At 37.2% G+C, this 20317-nt stretch overlaps 1 protein-coding gene across 5 annotated transcripts in view; it reads right to left on the bottom strand.

Annotated features, from left to right (window-relative positions):
- Window positions 1–20317, bottom strand: part of ubr3 (ubiquitin protein ligase E3 component n-recognin 3) — a 412017-nt gene that overhangs the window by 191260 nt on the left and 200440 nt on the right. For 4 of the 5 annotated variants that reach the window (XM_064329864.1, XM_064329859.1, XM_064329863.1 and 1 more), the window contains 2 exons: window positions 14655–14825; window positions 4719–4751 (listed from right to left, as the gene is read on the bottom strand). In XM_064329864.1, the coding sequence (XP_064185934.1) occupies window positions 4719–4751; window positions 14655–14825 (204 nt within the window). The remainder of the gene's footprint in view (window positions 1–4718; window positions 4752–14654; window positions 14826–20317) is intronic. The other variant, XM_064329862.1, reaches the window with a different exon arrangement.

Raw genomic sequence — 20317 nt, 5'->3', positions numbered from 1 at the left:
TGGCCCATGCCTTCCCGTGGAGGAACCAGACTGCTAAGCAGATTTCCAGAAAGCTGTGGGACTGTTTTCTGCATCCACGGGTTCCCTGAGCGTATTCACTCAGACCAGGGTGCCAGCTTTGAGAGTGAACTAGTGTCTGAGCTGCTGCAGCTGCTGGTGTCGTCAAGTCTCATACCACCGCCTACCACCCCATGGGCAATGACCCAGTGACCCAGATCAAGTGCTTGGAAGGCAGCTATGCTCACCACTGTACCACCAATATAGGTGGCATCTAAAATTATTAAAACTTATAATCATGAAAAAGGTCTGAAAGTGTATAACATCTTTAACTTAAAACTAATAAACATTTTAGAAATGTAATAGATAATCTTAGAGCTTTAAATAACATTATTTATTTCATATAGTGACATTCCTTGCAGTTGCGCCTCCTGACTTAATGGTCGCGCCACCTATTGCAACTAATTTCAAATTAAACAGGCTTCTACTTGGACACCTGTCTTAGCTTTTGCCTTTGCTATCAAGTTCATACATATAATTTTTAAATAGAATAAAGAGTTTTATGATAAAATAACATTTTCCTAGTTTTACATTGGTTGTACCACCTGACATGAAAAGTGTACTAGCCCAACTACGAGTTGAAAATAGCTATTTTTATCAATATTTGAGAGAGATCTACAAACCTTTTCACTCAGCCATAAAGGTCACTATACTGTTTACTGTTTTTACCTCTTCACTTCACAATAAAAGTCCAATTTTTACGGTTGTGCCATCCTGACATTTGAGAACATACAAATTGCTAGACAAAAGTTTTTTTAATTATCTCAACAGCTTTAAAACTATTGGTATTTGTAAAATGTGAATTGATTACATTCTTTTAAAAGAAAATAATGCACTCGGACACAAAAATATGCATGTCATGGACCCATGTATGAAGTTGGTTTTTCACATTTAGACAGTTTATCTGTATTTTTACAGGACATACATTTTAATAGGTAACGATGTTGCTGGGAAAGCGGAGACGTATACAGTGACGTAATGACGTGGCTCTCAAGCCCATGGAAAGGCAAATTGGTTCTTAGAAGGTTCGCAAGTTGAACCAACTGCGAACCGGCACTAGCACCAGCCCAGAACCAGCACTAGGTTCGCGTTGGTGGAAAAGACATATGTGTGAGTCGCCAACTATGGATGCAGCAAAAGAGCCCCAGACCCATCACACTTCCTCCTCCATGTTTGACAGTTGGTGTCACACACTGAGGAACCATCCTTTCACCTACTTGACGGTGCAAAAAAACCCTGCGCGATGAACCAAAGATTTTGATTCATCGGTCCATAAGACCTTACAGTCTTTAGTAGTCCACTGCCGGTGCTTCATTGCCCAGGCAAGCCTCTTTATCTTATTTAGCAATTTTAGCAATGGCTTTCATACTGGCACTCAACCTTGTAAACCTGCAGCTGGAAGTCTTCTCTTCTTGTTGAAACGTAGACTTACTTACTTCGACCACTGTTAAGCTGTGCTTGAAGCTATTGTCCTGTGAGCCGCCTATCACGCAAGCTGTTGACTCTCAGAAATTTGTCTTCTGATTCTGTTGTGGATTTGGGTCTGCCAGACCTCTTCCTGTCAAAGTTTCCAGCAGTTTCCAAGTGCCTTTCAATGGTGTAGGAAACTGTACTCACTGATACCTTAGCTTTCTTTGCAATTTCTCTAAAGGAAAGACCTACACTTTTAAGGGTTATAATGGTCTGTCTGTCTTCCTTTGTTAATTGCATTTTTCTCGCAATTATGATAGAAATATACTACTTCCTGCAGTGCACTATTGTCCAAATAATGCTTCAGAGGGTGTAGTAATACAGTTCAAACACTGATTTTATACAAACAGTAAGTAATCAACAAAAGTTGGGACACCTGTAGGAATTATTTGCATCAACTTTCAAGGCTTAATTTAGTTCCATGGCTGCAGAAAAGCTGTAAGTTGTTAACCCATTACTTTTTTTTTCATAATTCTGACATCTACATTATTTTTACGTTTTTGGTAACCTAAACATTTAAAAAAAAAAATTTTTTTTTAAACCTCTGGCAGTTTACCACTAACATTTTACCATTGACCATTTCAGGTCAATCACTGGACTTGAACTGCTTAAATTTCAATAAAACAGGAAAAATGACCGGTCGTGTATGTTTAATTTTTCTCTCATCATCGGCGCCTTACACATTCACTCTGTGGTGGCAGTAAAAAAACACTGCACCCGGCTAAATGCTATCGATGATTTTCATAATTTCTTGGAAAGTATTATTATTATTGAGGACATTTGAGCATAGCTAAGCCATATGTTTGCAGATAGACCTAGCTGACATCGTTTTCTGGAGTAAGTCAGAAGCGGAACACAGATAACATTTCATCATCGCTATGTAAGTATTACAGCTCAAAATATTTCGGTTATATACGTTGTTTTTTAAATTGAGTGTCTTTAAATAGGTTAGTGGTAGTTAATAATGAGGATATTTCACACTGTAACGTGAGCGTTCTTTGGTAGCTCAGTAGTGTTTGTGTATGCACTGGGTATGACGTGAAAGCTGGAAAATCACCAAAATGTGGTGGACGGTTTAATTTAGTTTCAATGTTGTCCCATCCCCATACAAGAAAACATGACATACTGTAGAGGACAGAAAAACATACAAGAGTTAATGATTACACATTTAGGTACTGTACTACATTGTGTGACAATGGTTTTGCATTATATTTTAATCTGATATCAATGTTTCATCTTAAACCTTTGTAAGTGGCACATTTATATGCTTTATAATGGACAAAAAGCATTTTATTCATTTTTGGAGAGATTTTGGATATGTTTCTGGACCCCTGGATATTTTAGACCACTTTACTGTTGGAAAGCTTGTAATTCACTGAAAATGATGCAACAGTGAGTTGTTTTTTAGTCAAAACCGTTGATTTGTAGTGAAATACATGATTATGTTGTGATTTACAGCAATGCATAATTTAGACATTTTGGAAAGATTTGGAGACACTGGGTACACTGCTTACTTTTTGCTTCATAGATCTATATATCCACCCTTGAATTGTATGCACTTGTGGTTAAGGAGTTTTTGATATAGGTATAGTTAACCTGCTTTAAATATGGGATCTCTCAGTATTTCATTGCAAACTAAAAAAGAGCAAATTCATTTTAGATTTTTTGCCTAGACAGTGGCACTTTTTTCTTTGGGATGCTCACATCTGGAGGTATAAAGCTTTAAATAGGGTACCCCCTAAATGGGCATGGATTGGCCAGATTTTGCATCTGTGCGAACGGGTTAATTGGTAGTGAATATGCACGGCTGAATTGTAATTTATCAGTGCCTTACAAAATGTAAAAGACGGAACTGTACATATGGCTGTTGAACACTCTGACAACAGAAAAAAAGAGGAAATACAATAAAAAGATTGCATGGGTACAAATAAGCTTGCAAGTAGCTTATCAAGAAGTCTGAGTTTGCCACCCCCTTCATGCAAAGACATGTACAGGAATTCAGGCTACTGTCTGTCAGAGGCAGCGCATGGGTTGTTTAAAAGTGCCAGCGTAAGCTACTCTTGACCATAATCCAAATTCAACCCCAAGCCCCTAGTAGTTCCCCTGGAGTGCCCTCAGTATTATAAATAGCTGACATCACATCGAGGGCCACTCACAAAGATAAAAAGAAATCTGGGATACCCCCTTCAGTATGAAGCCTACATTGTTGCTGGCTCAGTCATTTCTGTTGTCTATCACAGAAAAATTTCAAAATATTTTTTAACTGTATTCATATTTTAATGCATTTTTAAAAGGCTCTAAATGCTGAAGTATTTGGTTTCCCAGTAAAGTACATGAAAGTATTTAATTAAAGGAATGTATTTTTTAAATACTATTTGGGAAAGTATTTGGTTTTCCAAGAAAATCATTTAAATAAATACAAAGTATTTCATGTGTAAATGTATTTGAAAATACTTCAAATATGTATTTAACTACATTTTTAAATACAAATACGTATTTGTATTTGACCCAGGTCTGATTCAAACCATTGAAGGCAGTGGCCGTAACCACTGGACCACCCATGACCATGAGAGGCGTGATACTTGCCATTAATTAGATATGAAATCAAACAAACAGACAGTAATTTGACATGTTATTACATTAAATAATGTAATACATCAACTGTTAATCAAAAAAAGTTTAATGTAATAACTGCCAGTTCATTTAATAAGTTATTATTACATTAACAGGCAAAAGTTCTGTTAAACATTCAAGATTTTTATTACATGAACCAGCAGGCGTTACATTATAAGGGACAAAATTATTACAGCAGTGTAGTATAATGGGTAAGGAACTGGTCTTGCAACCTAAAGGTCACAGGTTCGATTCCAGTGTAGGGCACTGCCGTTGTACCCTTGAGCAAGGTACTTAACCTGCATTGCTTCAGTATATATCCAGCTGTATAAATGGATACAATGTAAATGCCATGTGAAAAAGTTGTGTAAGTCGCTCTGGATAAGAGCGTGATGTCTGTAATGTAATGCAATGTAATTACATTAACCATTTTCATTATATTGACCATTGTTACAGGGGGCAAAATTAGTTATTTGTGATAATGCAACACTTGGTTGCAGAACAAACTGGCAGCCTTGCAGAACAAACACCAAATTCCTTTCCACAAAAATATTAACACTGAAAAATTTAACTGCTACCTCTCTCCAATTCCCAGTCAGGCGTCTGGAACTCTGAGAGGCAACAAACAGATATGCTTTAAGGGCAAAGCTATAGTCTTTAATTTCCCAGCAAAGAAACATTTGTACTGCAAATGAAAAAACAAAATTTAACACAAGGCATACAAAAGGAGTTCAACAGATTTTGGAGGGAGTTCATGCAACAAATTTGAGCAATTTTACTAGGCTTAACAAGAACTAAGGTGTTGAAATTCTAGAGAAACTAAAAAAATGCAAAGAGAATGTACGTAAATGTACATAAATAAAAGGGACATTACGTGTGGACTCGGACAAAAAAAATCCCTTGATGCCTGGGAATTCCCCAAAACATCACTGTAGAAGCTGCTTTGGAATTACATGCCATCTATTGTTTTGTTTTTTTTGTTTTAAACCACAAATACGCAATTGCATCGATACCAGCCATTGCAAACCCACCAGAAACGTTTGTAAATATCTAAACTATCCTTCAGGCCACAAAAAATCTGTCTGGGCCAATCGAAAACATACAGTAAAACAGAAATAATATCAAAAAACACAAAATTTTATTTAACACTGCAGCCAAAATTTTCACATGGACACTTTCTTTATACAACTTTTAATGAGAAGTGTCCCCAGACCATATTAGTGCAAGTTTCATGCAAATCAGTCAGTCGCCTTCAAAGGAATCCAGGGACACTATCTTTCTACGACATCGGTTCGAAAGGTAATGACTGTTTAAACAGTTTGAATGTTAAACTGTTGAATGTTCTATTGATCGCTACAGTGCCACCAAACAGAATATAGCTATTAGGGCTGTCAAAAGTGCCATGAAATTGAGTTCGAATATTACAGGGTTCATACACTTTTTCACCAATGATTTTCAATGACTTTTCCATGACTTCTCCACAACCTTTAACTGAATTTCCATGACCACAACAAATGACTTTATCTCTGCGGGACGATTTAAAATTATTTATTGTAACACTAAGTAAACTTAGGTCTGCATCTGAAACATATGGTGCCTCTCTAAAACAAATAAACACCAGACAGACACACTTAGATACATTCTCTCATATTTTAATTCAAATAGTTTAACATTTTTGTCAATGTCTCAAACAGGGCTCGAAATTGCGACCATTTTGGTCGCATACGCTCCCGAAATTTAATCTGTGCGACCTCGAAATATAATTAGGAATTTTTTTGCGAGTGCAAATAATTGTTCTGGTGCGACCTTTTTTTTTTTCTTTTTCGAGTCGAACGTCTCTTTCTCTGTACATTCGCTAGTTAGTACACTCAGTATGTGCCTTGTGAGCTGACGGTGACCCTTCTAACCAATCGTGAGCTTGACATTCTTACCTTTAATGCTGATTTTAAATAGGTTAATATTAGCCTTCAATCACCCCTTTCGCTGCACTCCACTGTCACGCGACACAGAGAGCTAACGCGTTAACTAATGTTACCTGAAGACAAAAGTTTATGTTCAATCTATTAGCGTTATCGAAAGCTGAAAAGTTGAAGCGAAAGATTACGGCATTTAAAAAAAAATGTTAACGTAGTGTTTTGTGTAGCGACCTGGTTGAAACAGCTAATTTCTCCGATGCAGTTTACTGGAGGTTGATTTAATTAGCGGTATTAATGTGACAAGAAGCGCTTTGTCGTTTGAATGCATAACACGAAATTGCTTGAAGATTCGACACATTTTAGGCGTGACAGTTTAACTGTTACTTGTAAACCATACTGTTATATTGTCGTTTATCAATAAAAAATCGATTGCACATATTGTTGGTGCTCCTTCCATTTTGGTGGGTGCTCCTAACTTTTTGAAGTTGGGAGCACCAGTGCTACCAAGTAAAAAAGTTAATTTCGAGCCCTGATATATTATTGAAGCTGCACTTCCCTGGCATATTGTCGGCACAGTAGGGCCTACGTTTACTAACTGCTACATTAGCAGAAGCGTGCCTGTTGGGCGTGCCTGTAAACAGACTGAGCCAGACCGAATTAACTTCTCTCACCACCAAAATACCGGGAAGGTTACGTGCCAGTTTACGTTTTATTACTATACATACTATTTTTATGATTGGATTAATTAGTAATTATATTTGATGCAACTTTAGCTATATTTCCATTACTTTTCCAAAACTTTTCAAAAAATATTATTTTCCATAACTTTTCCAGGGCCTGGAAATTGCATTTTAAATTTCAATGACTTTTCCAGGTTTTTCATGACCGTACGAACCCTGATATTAGCTTTGGTAATTAGTTAAGAGTTTGAATATATTCAAATATAATTTGCCTATAATTCACAAAAATAAGCTGCTTATTGTCGGGCGCAATATGCACATGACGCTTCCTCTAAACTGGCCTGCCTGTTATTTTCCACAAGCGGGCAGTAGAATAGAGGACATCGGTGAACTTTCATACTAGGTTACTACATCTGGGGTCTCATTTATAAAAACGTATTTTAGATCAACTCTGTGGGGCGTGCGTAGAAAATCGTGTCAAAGTAGTGATTTATAAAATTTCAACATGACTCGATTTGACCGTGGAAACGGTTGTGGCTCTACGTCAGGTCTTCACTTGACGTATGCACGCAAGTTCATTTTATAAATGAGCCCCCTGCAGTTTCTATAGCCTAATGCGCAAATGAATAAAGCACTTTCTCGTGGATGTAATTTGCCACAACTCGGCATTTATTAATCACAATAATAGGGAAATGATTGTTAATAGGAAATCCCTGTTTATTTCTTAACACAAAAACAATTCAAACAGCTAATACCTGTAGCCTAAAACAACATGAATTACTTACTCTGTTTAGTTTGTTCAACTTCTTTCATCATCCAATTTTATCAAAATCTTCAGAACAGAAAGGAAACATAGCCTGCCATTGGAACATTATTTAGCATAAATTGTTAGCTGACCAGACCTGTTGAACGAAGTGAAAAAGAGACTGGCTCGCGAGGCTAGCTGACCAGTAACGTTAGGTGTCCATGGAGCTGAAAGTATCACCGGAGGTTATTGGCAAGGAAAACCAAACGATCCACTTGCTCTGGGTCCAGGACAGAACGATTTTTGTTGAGAGAGGAAGTAATGTTAGCACAGGAAATGAAGTTTGCGTGCATGAACACGATTCGCCGCATGAAATTAAAGCCTGCATATTCATGTTAATTACAAAATGCGGGATCCAAAACTAATATTTGAATGCTCAAATTTATGTTCGAACTTAAAAAAAAAGATTTTTGAATAGTTTTCGAACTTTGAATATTTTCTGACAGCCCTAATAGCTATATGCTTAGGCTCAGGAACTGCACACTGCAGCTGTGTGTGTAGGTGGTAGGGGGAAGAGGAGGTTTTTATGGCCTGCTTCCAGCCACCCTCACAGTAGGAATGTGGGAGAAAGGAGTGGAGCTCTATGAGTGACAAAGATAGGCAGTCTGCCCATTTGAACTAAGAAGAGGAGGAAGAGAAGTAGAGGGAGAAGAATCCTAGCAAAAACAACAGGGGTCTTATGCACCCTTGGTGACTAGCCCCTAATAATCCTAGCAAAAACAACAGGGGTCATATGGACCCTTGGTGCTTGGCCCCCTAAAAATCCTAGAAAAACAATAGGGTCCCAGCAGCTTCGCTAATAAGATTTGCTAATAAGTGTGAAAAACAAATAATCCAGGTTTTTCAGATTAGCTCTCTGATTTGTTGTAGGTAAGAGATGTAGCATGGCACTCACATCAAAATCCCCAAAAGAATGTCAATCCTTTTCACAACATGCATTAGCAGAAAGGCCAAATCATCCTATTTTGTTCTCAGGATGTCTAAATGTAATGGTATGCATGCTAAATTTAGAAAAATGGTTAGTGCTAAACAGTGCACAGGTTTCTATTCTACCAAATCATCTCATTCATGATTCTGTAGCTACATCAGATAAAGAGCAAATATGTAATGTGATTAATGAATATTTTATTTCCTTGGGCAATCTAGTTAAAAAAATATATCTGCCCTGTAATACTGTTAAGAATGAAACCCACACACCAGTACGTATAGGTTTACCAGGTTTAATTTTTCATCGAGGGTATTCTCTGCACATGAGGTAGCTGATGAGATAATGTCTATTGTTCGGGGAAAAAAAAAAAAAAAAACTATCACTGCTGATTCACTTGACCCAAGACTGCTTTTACTGGCAGCTCCCATTTTAGCTTTCCCGTTCACCCACATTCTCCACCTGACTATTGTTGGGGGAAGTATCCCTAAAGTCTAGAAAGCAGAGCATGTCTTCTTTCATTTACAAGTGGAGATTTTAGTGACCCAAATAAGTACTCCCGATCTGCCAATCTCCAAACTTTCTTCCTTAGATTAATAACCAAGTTTGTTCATATCTAATTTATAGTACTTTAAACTCCTATGAGTCTGGTTTTAGGCCTGATCACACATTATTCTGACTGCAGTAAGCACAGTGGTCAATGATATAATTTGTTCACTGAAAAAAGAGAGAATTGCATTGCCTTGTTTACTGATTTATCAAAGGCATTTAATATTGTTAATCACAGGCTTCTTTTAGATAAGCTGGAGTCATTTGGATTTGATAGCAATGTGTGTAAGGGCTATTGGAGTGCTATTTTAATGGCAAAAAACAACTAATAACAGTGGATGTTTATCAGTAATTTCTTTGGATGTTCCCCAAGGTTTTATATTAGGTCCATTGCTTACTACTTTATACATAAATGAACTTGGCTCACTGACAAATAGTTCTGTTCATTACTATATGGAAGATATTATTATTTACATATCAGTATCCACAGTTGCTAAAGCTTTCAATAATTTACAATAATGACTTTAATGCCATTCTGAACGTACTGATTGATCCTAAATTCGTGCTTAAACAAATTAAATGCTAAAACACATTATATGCACTTTAGCAGATCAAAAGAGAAATATTAACAGAAATTTTATTATTTATACTATGGATGGTTTTTGTGCAGGAACAAAAACTGTTTAATGAGGGCCTCTAGATTAGATATTGTAAGATTGTTAGCCGTGTTCTATTATGCAGATGTAATTTATGTGCATGCATATGAAAGTACCCTCAAATCACATGATGCAGTGCGTCATAGTGTGGTCAGGTTTATTACTTGTGATAGCTTTAGAACACATCAATATACATCGTATGAGAAAGCCAGCTTGACCTGACTTCGTACTCAGAGTGAATACTGCTGTCTCATGCTCAAACCAATGTTAGATAAGCTGCCATCTTATATCCGTAACATTCGATTAAAGACAGATGTATTTCAGCATTAATTCACTATATTATAATTCCAGTGGGTCAAAAGTTTACATACTGTACACTTTGTTTGTATTTGGTGGCATTGTCTTTTAATAGCTTAGCTTGAATCAAATGTTTGGGGTAGCCTTTTTCCTCCATACATAGCACTGATCATTATGGCCAAACAGTTCAATTTCTGTTTCTTCTGACCAGAGTACACTCCTCAAAATGGCAAGGTCTTCATTCTGGCTTTTTTGTGATTTTATGAACTGTTTGGCCATAATGATCAGCGCACAGTTCACAGTTCACTTTCTGTGGGAAGCAGCATGTTAGAATCAGTTAATTTGACACCCTTGAGCCGGCTGTGGAAGGAGGTATGCTGCATAATGACAGAATGCACACATTTTTAAATTTATATTTTTATTTTCATTCAAAAACCAAAATATTGAGTCTTCAGTGGCAAGTTTTGTTTGGACACACCTGACTGAATGTATGTTTCTCATTATCTTAAAGACATTTTGATCTAAAGGCCTACGCTGAAATGCTTGAAACTAGTTTCTTAAACAAATATAAATAGTAAAGTTGATGCCTGATGTATGAATGCCTTTACAAAACTAAAATTTTAATTTAAAAAAATGTTTTTTGAAATGCACCCCCAACAAGTAGTTTTCATTTAGAACTTCAGTGAACAATTTAGAGGTGGAAAATGTTGAAGCACAATGATTACATCATAATTTTAAAGGCACAAATAGTAAATGTGTGCCTTTAAAAGTTATTTGTGGAATGTCTTTTCTCATTAATGCCTAATGTCTACCAGTTGTGTTATGACAAGGTAGGGTGGGTGTTAAATAGCCCTATTTGGTAGAAGGCCATAATTTCTGGTTGTAGTTGTCTGTAATATGGCAAGAACAGCTCAACTTAGCAAAGAGAAAGGACACTGTACTTTAAGAAATGAAGGTCAGTCAATTTGTAAAATTTCAAGAACTTTGAAAGTTTCTTCAAGTGCAGTGGCAAAAACCATGAAGCGCTATGATGAAACAGGCTGTCATGAGGATCGCCACAGGAGAGGCAGACCAAGAGTTACCCCTGCTGCACCGGATAAATTTATTAGAGTCATCAGCCTCAGAAATCGACAATTAACAGCACCTCAGATTCGAGGCCAAATAAATGCTTCAATGAGTTCAAGCAGCAGACACATCTCAACATCAACTGCTCAGAGAAGACTGATTCAGGCCTTCATGGTAGAATTGCTGCAAAGAAACCACTACTGAGGGAGACAAATAAGGAGGAGACTTTCTTGGGTCAAGGAACACAGGCAGTGGACATCAGACCCCTGGAAATCTGTCCTTTGGTCTGATGAGTTCAAATTGAGATTTTTGGTTCCAACCGCCATGTCTTCGTGAGACACAGAGAAGGTGAACAGGTGATGGATGTGTGGTTCCCACCATGGAGCATGGGGGAGGAGGTGTGATGGTGTGGGGATGCTTTGCTGATGATACTGTAGGCAATTTCTTTAGAATTGAAGGCACACTTAACCAGCATGGCTACCACAGAATTCTTCAGCGACACGCCATTCCATTTGGTTTGCGCTTAGTTAGGCATGTCATTTGTTTTTCAACAGAACAATGACCCAAAACACACCTCCAGGCTGTGTAAGAGCTATTTGACAAAGGAGAGTGATGGAGTGCTGCATCAGATGACCTGGCCTCCACAGTCACCTGACCTAAACAGAGATGGTTTGGGATGAGTTGGACTGAAGAGTGAAGGAAAAGCAGCCAACAAGTGCTCAGAATATACGGGAACTCCTTCAAGACTGTTGGAAAAGCATCCCAGGTGGCTTCCTCATGAAGTTGGTTGAGAGAATGCCAAGAGTGTGCCAAGCTGTTATCAAGGCAAAGGGTGGCTACTTTGAAGAATGTAAAATATAAGATAATTTTGATTTGTTTTTATCTTTTTTTGGTCACTGCATAATTTCATTTGTGTTATTTCATAGTTTTGACAACTTGACTATTATTCTAAAATGTGGAAATTAGTAAAAATAAAGAAAATCCTTTCTGAGTAGGTGTGTCCAAACTTTTGACTGGTACTGTATATTAAAATTGTTTCCATGACAATTAATATTGAACAAAATGCCTCTTTCTCCCTGGCTTTCTTGTATTTTTTTTAATGTGAAGTGAGTGCACCTGACTTTCAGCAATCCCCACCACAATCCCTACTTTGTGAGCTCACTGGAAAACCTCCACAACAGTTGTGCCAGTCGAGGACACTGATACCCAATTGCTGAACAAGGAAATGCAGCAGACCGCAGCCCTTAACGGTGGATTGCTGTTAAGTGCCCATGAGGAAAGTGCTGTGTCCTCTTCAGTGTGGGGGCTGAGATGGGACAGTAGGACCATTGCCACATACCAGATAACTGGTCAGTGCTGTGTGTGGTCTGACCATGCCCATACATTCCCTGGTAAGAGTAGTGGAGGAGAGGACACAGGCCTTTGTCGTGACAGTAAGAATTAAGTAAAATATGTCTACGTTCTGAATCCAGTGGTTTTATCAGCTAACACCCTCATTTAATGTTCGGCACTCAGCACACCGAAAACAAGTGCATCAACACTTAAAATATCTCACTTATCTAACATATAAAATATATTTATTTGATTTAATTTGGCAATTATTATTAAAGATAATACTTATCAATTAAATTGCCAAATGTGTTGATAGGCAGAGCAACCTGTTTGATCATCCTTTATCAAAACGTAAAACTCACAACCAGATTAGAATTAAGAAATGTATTAAGTTACAAGGTTAAATATTCAACGTCTTAGACGAACGTACAAACTAAACTTAGTAAATAACGACTGTTACAGAAATGGACAGGTAACAGTCACAAAAGAAATGAATGAAGGGAAATACCAACTCACAACTTGTTTCTCCGAAGTTAGCCTAAATGCAAACCAAGGAAGGCCATGAGACTATTTGCGAGTTCGTTTTTTTTTTTACACTGGAAATGAAGACAAATAAAAAATAAAGCATACATACCCCAAATCGCTTAAGAAAAGTAATTACTAATGATACTGGTGTGTCTGCAAACCAGCTGCATTAGGGCGTTGGTTTGCATGACTCTAATGGTTGTTCTCCTCCTCCTTAGTCGTTCTTCCCTCCGCTTCTGGCATGTCCTGCTGCAACCGGTGGTGTTTAGCAAGGTTGTGCAGCATACAGCAGACCACAATGATTTGTGCCACTTGGTGTGGTCTGTTTTATAGTGCTCCACCAGCGCTGTCGATACATAGCCAGCGGCTCTTTGAAAACCCAAAGGAGCACTCCACAACATACACTACATGGCCAAAAGTATGTGGACACCCAAATGTCACACCCATATATGCTTGTTGAATATCTCATTCCAAAACCATGGGCATTAATATGGAGATGGTCTTCCTTTACGGCTATAACGGACTCCACTCTTCTGGGAAGGCTTTCCACTAGATTTTGGAACATGGCTGCAGGGATCTGCTTCAATTGAGCCACAAGAACATTAATGAGGTTGGGCACTGCTATTGGGCAATAAGGCCTGACTCGCAGTCAGCGTTTCAATTCATCCCAAAGGTGTTTGATGGGGTTGAGGTCAGGGCTCTGTGCAGGCAAGTCTAGTTGTTCCATGCCAAACTCCACTTTTTTTATGAACCTTGCATTGTGCACAGGGGCACGGTCATGTTGAAATAGGGAAGGGCCTTCCCTAAACTGTAACCATAAAGTTGGAAGCACACAATCTCTAGAATGGGGGTTCAGAACTGGGGTATAGGGGATATGCACTATGACCTTAAGATAATTTTAAAAATTGGGCGATATTTACCGTACATTCTCCATTCATTTAAATGCAATGAAACATTTGCTGGTTAAAAACCACACCTCTGGAGTGACCCAGAAGCCAAGTCATTCTCTATTTCACCAAAAAGGTGTAAAACAGTATCACTAGATAGGCAATATGTATCAATTATTTTTGCCTGTCATTTTCCAAAATTATTTAACCATTCTCTATTTTGTGTTCTTTGATTTTTACAACGTCTTCTTGCCACAATGACAGCTGCCATTTTATGGGTTGGGTTTCATGACAGTTAATAGCTGCTTTCCTTTCATACTAAAATGCACAGGCAATTACCATTCACAAAACTGCTTTCAGGCTTAATAAATCAGATTATACTTGCTAAAGTAATCTATTTGCATGACCTCCTCCCCAATATTTGCAAAATAACATAGGCCAATGTTTCATATTCATTCAGACTAACCCACAAAAATGAAATTCATGTATCTTTCCATTTTAACACACATTCCTCTTTGCATCTTGTTAGTTGATCACTTCAAATGATCTTTTGCTAGTGGGAACAGTTTTACACATGATTTTGTACACACAAACAGTAAATTGATCGCAAAGTGTCTTCCTTTAACTCACGTCTGAGCAGGTCTGACTTTCTGATGAGCAAAAGTGTTTGATATTACCTGCTTCGAAGAAGAAGAGAGCAAAATGTTTCTTTGTTTAACGTCAAGGAAATTTTGTGTCCAAATTCACACGTTATGTCCAATAATAATACCTATCTGAATAAAATTAATAAACACTACGTAATAAAATTAGAGTTCAGGAAGTGGTGTCACATTTTTGTTAATTCACAAAACACAGTTTGCAGAACAGAGTGTCTAACCTGTCTGAGGTTGGAGGAGTCAACACTGGTGCTGGGAGGGGGCTCCTTCTTCACCTCTGGGGCAGTCTCAGGCACCCTCACTCTCACAAAGTTGATGATGTGATGCAGGTTGGACAGTAGGCTGGTCCCAGGGAACCAACTGTCATGACAGCGCTCTTCGATACAAGGTTCCTGAGTTAAACAGACATGTCATGTCAGGCCTAGTGGCAGCAAATTGCAAAACTGAGCCTGGCACTTATGATTAGTACCAAGCCATCTAGTCAAACCAAAGTCATAAGCTTGCATATCAAAAGTCTGTTTATGCCCTTATAACAAGCTAGTTAGCTTGCTCAACCCACTGATTGTGACTAGCTAGCAAGCTAAAGTTATTTTCAAACTTATAGCTAGCAATCTTCAAATGAGCTTGCAACTCCAAGGCTGCACATTATATTCCCTGGTGGGGCACTGCCGATGAACCCAGGAACAAGATACTTAATTTCTTAAACCCCAATTAGATGCAGACATCTAAAAATAACATTCCCGTAAATGATTGCTTTCACTGGTCACTGATTCAAGGTGCACTGCTCCAACACCTACACCGCTATAAATCATAGACTCTTCGCACTTTGATGCAAAAAATCCTGTCTCGATCAGTAAACTCACTAGATAAAAAAGAAATAACAAGGCAGTCCCGTTCCCCAAATAAGGGCTGAAACTGACACCCCAAGTAGATTAGTGGTATTTTATAATCCAATAACTGTCCATAACAAGTCAAACAACTGCTAATAATACAGTGATGACATTGATATCACTAAAATCCCCCTCTGATCCCTAAGCAAACAATCTGCTCTTTGTTTACAGGCTGGCAAAAGTCATCATTCATTATGCATGATTTCCATTGAACTGAAAGCATTTTCATGAGCATTTTAAAATGAGCATTTCTATGCACATGAATAAAATGTCAAATGCAAAAAGCCCAGTCTTTATAAAAAAACAACTACTTACCTTACAAACAGCAAATAAATATCTCAATTCGACATTCCATTACATTACAGGCATTTAACAGACACTCTTATCCAGAGCGACTTACACAATGTTTACATAGCATTTTCATTGCATCCATTTATACAGCTGGATATATACTGAAGCAATGCAAGTTAAGCACCTTGGCTCAAGGGTACAACGGCAGTGTCCTACCCGGGAATTGAACCTGTGACCTTTTAAATTACAAGACCAGTTCCTTACCCATTATACTACACTGCAGCCCATTCCAGTGTCAAGTAAATGACATAAAAGCAAGCTACTACAACCCTCTCTAAGATCTACCCATTGTGATTTTTGCCCCTGCTTGGAAACCCTGTATACGTAACAGAAATCATACAGTATCGAGTTCTTCAAATTCATTTACATAGCTTTCAAATGTAGCATACAGGCCCCATCTAGCTGAAACTATGGCTTTGCTATTCTACTGCATACTGACTTAATTTCACGTCGCATTTTCGCATTGTGCAAGAGTAGAAGCTTAGCGCGTGCTTTCTTGGAGCTTTGTTTGATTATCGGCAAAAGCTTTCCATAAATGACACTGCAATAGTGTCTGATTCAATATTCTATTTTTGTCATTTTCCTCCTTGTGAGCTCTCTCTCTGTTGTGATTGCTTCAGTAACTTGTGTAACTTGCTCTAGATAACAGTGTCTAAAATGTAGCCATGTTAATAGCTGACAAGAATTCTCTGTGCTAACTAGCTAATGATCCTGTTGAGCATTTTTTTTTCCATAGAAGGATATCAAATCACATTTGATTCAGGAATTAGTGTTCACCATTCAGGGTACAATTAAGCAAATGTAATTAGTTCTGGAAAGCAAAGCAATCTATGAAATCATTTACACTTATGTGGCTGAGCATTTACATGATAAAACTTCACTGGACATTTTAGTTGTCCCCATCTACTATGCAGAGTTGTATGTAAATATCCCCCCACACTCCGAAGCCACTGATCCACATAACTGAACCCAGCCTTTCAGTTTGTAACTGAACATCCCATAAGTTTATTGCCTGGCAGTAATCTTCTCATTATATAACTCAATTTTAAAAGAAATGAATTTATGTTCATATTTATATTTAATTAAGACATATTCAATTAAAATTTTCAATCAAAAGTTTACTCTAAACAGAGGAATGGAATTCTGTTGTTTTTATATTTTTACAGCACTGAAATGTACACTTGGCCAATTCCTCACTCATGACACCATGATGTAAGCACGTAATGCTTACTTGGAAGGGGAATATCTTAGCATTTGACAGTGTGCTCAAAAACCACAAACCTGACAAGTGTACAAAATGTAAGACCAAATAATCATATTAGCAAAATAATTAAAACCAGATTGAACAGCGATAAGCAGCGGTGCCTTGGGGTAATAGCAGTATTGATATTGTGTGCACCCTATGGTTGAGTAATTAAAGCAGGTACTAGTCAAGTGACCCAAACCAGGCTTGTTTATGAAGCTCATTTCCTGGTCTTGTTAAGAGACATTGTTCCCTAAGTATAAATCAGCTAACATCACCTGAATTGTCATTGGTATATTTAAAAAGGTGCATGCACAAAATATCTAATATAAAAATAAAAAAATACAACATAACTAAAAAAATAATAAAACAAAATTATATAAAGTGATTAACTGAATGACCAATGAAAAAACAGATTCTGCTAACAATTTTGTTTTTATATTAGTGCATGTGTTATGTTTCATATGTTACGATTTTATGCTTAATATCTAAATTGTGATGAGTTAAAATGACTGTGAAAGGTCTAAAAGGCTCTGGGCTCAATGCCTAATGTTCTGAAAACCCAGCAATGCTACTGCATTTAACAATCCTGCTAAATATCGAACAAGTACTCCATGTCTCACATAGATTTATGAGAAAGATCAGACACATACGCTAATTTGGAAGTTCAGGAAACAATGAACCAAATGTTAGATGTTTTTAGACTAAGGCCGGAAACATACGCTACACAAGTACACGAACGCAAATGACAAAGCCATGCTGACACACTGCAAACTCACTTCCTGGTACTCCACGTGCACCCTCATGTCCATGTGGAGGTAATAAACCCGAGTACTCAAGGGGGCAAACCAGGACAGTTGCAAACAACTGAGCAAAAGAAAGCTCAAATGGAAGAAGACGGGTTCATCCTGTTGTTATCTGCTATAATGCCCCTCGCTGCAATGCTTGAAACTGCAGCTTGCGCTTGCATTGCATTAAAAATTTCAAATGACATATTTTAGAATGCAACAACAAGTGAAACTGACTTTGCATAGCTTGAAGGGTCCACATTCAAGTACAACCACAGGGTATGTTTCGGGCCTAACACCAGCACTGCAAAATAAATGTTGGATGTCCTTGACCTGGACTACCAGACAGTGGGCACGTTTCATGATGACCTTATTCAGTCTGCTAACCTTTTAACAATGACATGAAAAACTCTCTTATATTTTTTTCTGATAGATTGCATTTCATTTCTGAAGATTTTTAAAATATAATTTCACTTTAAATGCACAATTTCTGTTGGTCTAGACAGATTTATGTATACAGTGAAGTAGGGTTGCAATTATATGGAAATAACCATACAATGGGGATGGAAATATTCAAGTGTAATGGGAAAAAACTCCCTCATAATTCTTAAAATGCCACTGAAAACACAAAAAAACATTTTTTTAAGTTACTTTGTCAATTATTCCAAATTGTTGCAGAAAATATTGACTAAAGTCACAGAGCAGTCACAGCAATGTTGTTGAAAACCATGGTAAACTGGAAATGAGGAAGAAATCACAGTGTTTTTTAAAGATTTATTTATTAAATTAACCAATGGATCTCATACGCAGCATGGGAAATAATCAAAATAACATGCACAACAGTAGCAACAATAAGTGCTCAAAGTTTTTTAAAACTTTTTTTTACATAAAATACATTGCTAAGCCAGTGTATTATATCACCAAAATTACCACAGAAAGAAAGGGCACACTTTTTGGCTATAATTTAAAAGAACGTTGTTAGAAACTCATTTTTAAGTTTTTGATCCGATTGTGACTAGTGTTAGAGGTTTATTCATCACCATTAGTAATGCAATGTTGCATTAGATACTAGAGAGAATATATGCTACTCTGTTTCTTGTTGAACACCCCCTACCACCAGTAAGTGCAAACAATCTCTAAAATGATGAAGCTAAATTTATGTCATTCTTTATTTGGCTCTAAATTATTTGATCTTTATTTCCCTCAGGTTCTCAACAGTACAAATATTCACACTACCACTTCTGAATTGTAAACATAATTTTTTTTTCCCCAACTCAACTTCCCTCGTGTGATGTGACTAAACAGCGTTGATTGGCTTCTTAGTCAGGCCGATGCCTACAGCATGCTTTTTAAGAGCACCATCTGTTCATTGCTAAGGAATAGGCCACTGTAATTGTCTCTGTTATTTACCATCACCTTATACACACAAACAGGCAAGCAACATAAACATCACTCCTTACACTAAATTATTTCTATGATTGAGCAAGAATACAAAAAGAACAGATTTGCAAATCAAAACAGATGAAGATCAAAAACCAAAGGCATTGTGCAACCATGGGCTGTTTCAAGAAGGTGGGATAGGTTTCTCTTTTTGGCTTCCCCAGAGACTCAGCCAGGGAAAAAAACGAATAATATAGGCTAATATACTAATACAAATAAATAAGAAACCTGACTGATTTAATATATTCATAAGGTACTTTGGAATTCCTGCCCTAACAGAGAAGCCCACTCCAGGACGAGCTGCATGAAAATCATGAGAATGTCAGAGACGTTTCAAAGACTTTCTATAAAAGAGTAGTGTCTATTCAAGTTAGCTAGCCACCAATTTCAATTTAATGAAAATACAACAGAAACGGCTTTCAGAATTATGGCAACTAAAACTAAACTGTTACTTAAGCTAGACCTTTTTATGTTTTGGAGAATTATAAGTGACTGCTGTTAGTATCTATGCCATACATTAATAAATATTTACAGTAATGTGCAGAGTTAAATAGGCAGGTGTAATATCACCAGCACTTAAACCATTTCAACTAAGTCATAGAGTTGAGCAATGAAATGACAGCAACCAAATGTTGAAATACTCATAGTATAATCAATATACTGTATCTCACCCCTAGAGGCTTACCATTTTGTTGTATTTCATATGTAGCTGTTTATGTGCTGAACTGTTGATGCTTCTTACACAAGACAATATATTAAATATAAGTCTATATCAAGACAATCTAAATATCTACACAGAATCCCACAAGAAATTACAAACCATAGATTATGACCCCAGGGATCTTGAGGTAAAGCTGTAGACAAAACCCCAGATGGAGACCACCATTAAGTTGGATTGATGGAAAGGTTAAATAAATAACTAAATAAATACATCTCTTTCACTGAAGTAGATCTCAAGGCAAGCTTTCCAACATTTTCTTCACTAACACAAGATTTATGCTTCCATCTAAAAAGTTCACATCGGAAATGGAATATTCATGAAAAATGAGAAGTTGGAGATAATAAATGGATTGGACGCAAATTCAGAATTTTGCAATTTAGCAAGCAATGTCTAAAGCAAGCTGATATATATATATATTTTTTGTGAGGCACACACAATATACAATAATTTC

Source organism: Anguilla rostrata, chromosome 3 (assembly GCF_018555375.3).
Source record: "Anguilla rostrata isolate EN2019 chromosome 3, ASM1855537v3, whole genome shotgun sequence".
Lineage (NCBI taxonomy): Eukaryota > Metazoa > Chordata > Actinopteri > Anguilliformes > Anguillidae > Anguilla > Anguilla rostrata.
Note: the sequence above shows the minus strand (reverse complement) of the source record. Positions and strands in the feature narration are given on the sequence as shown.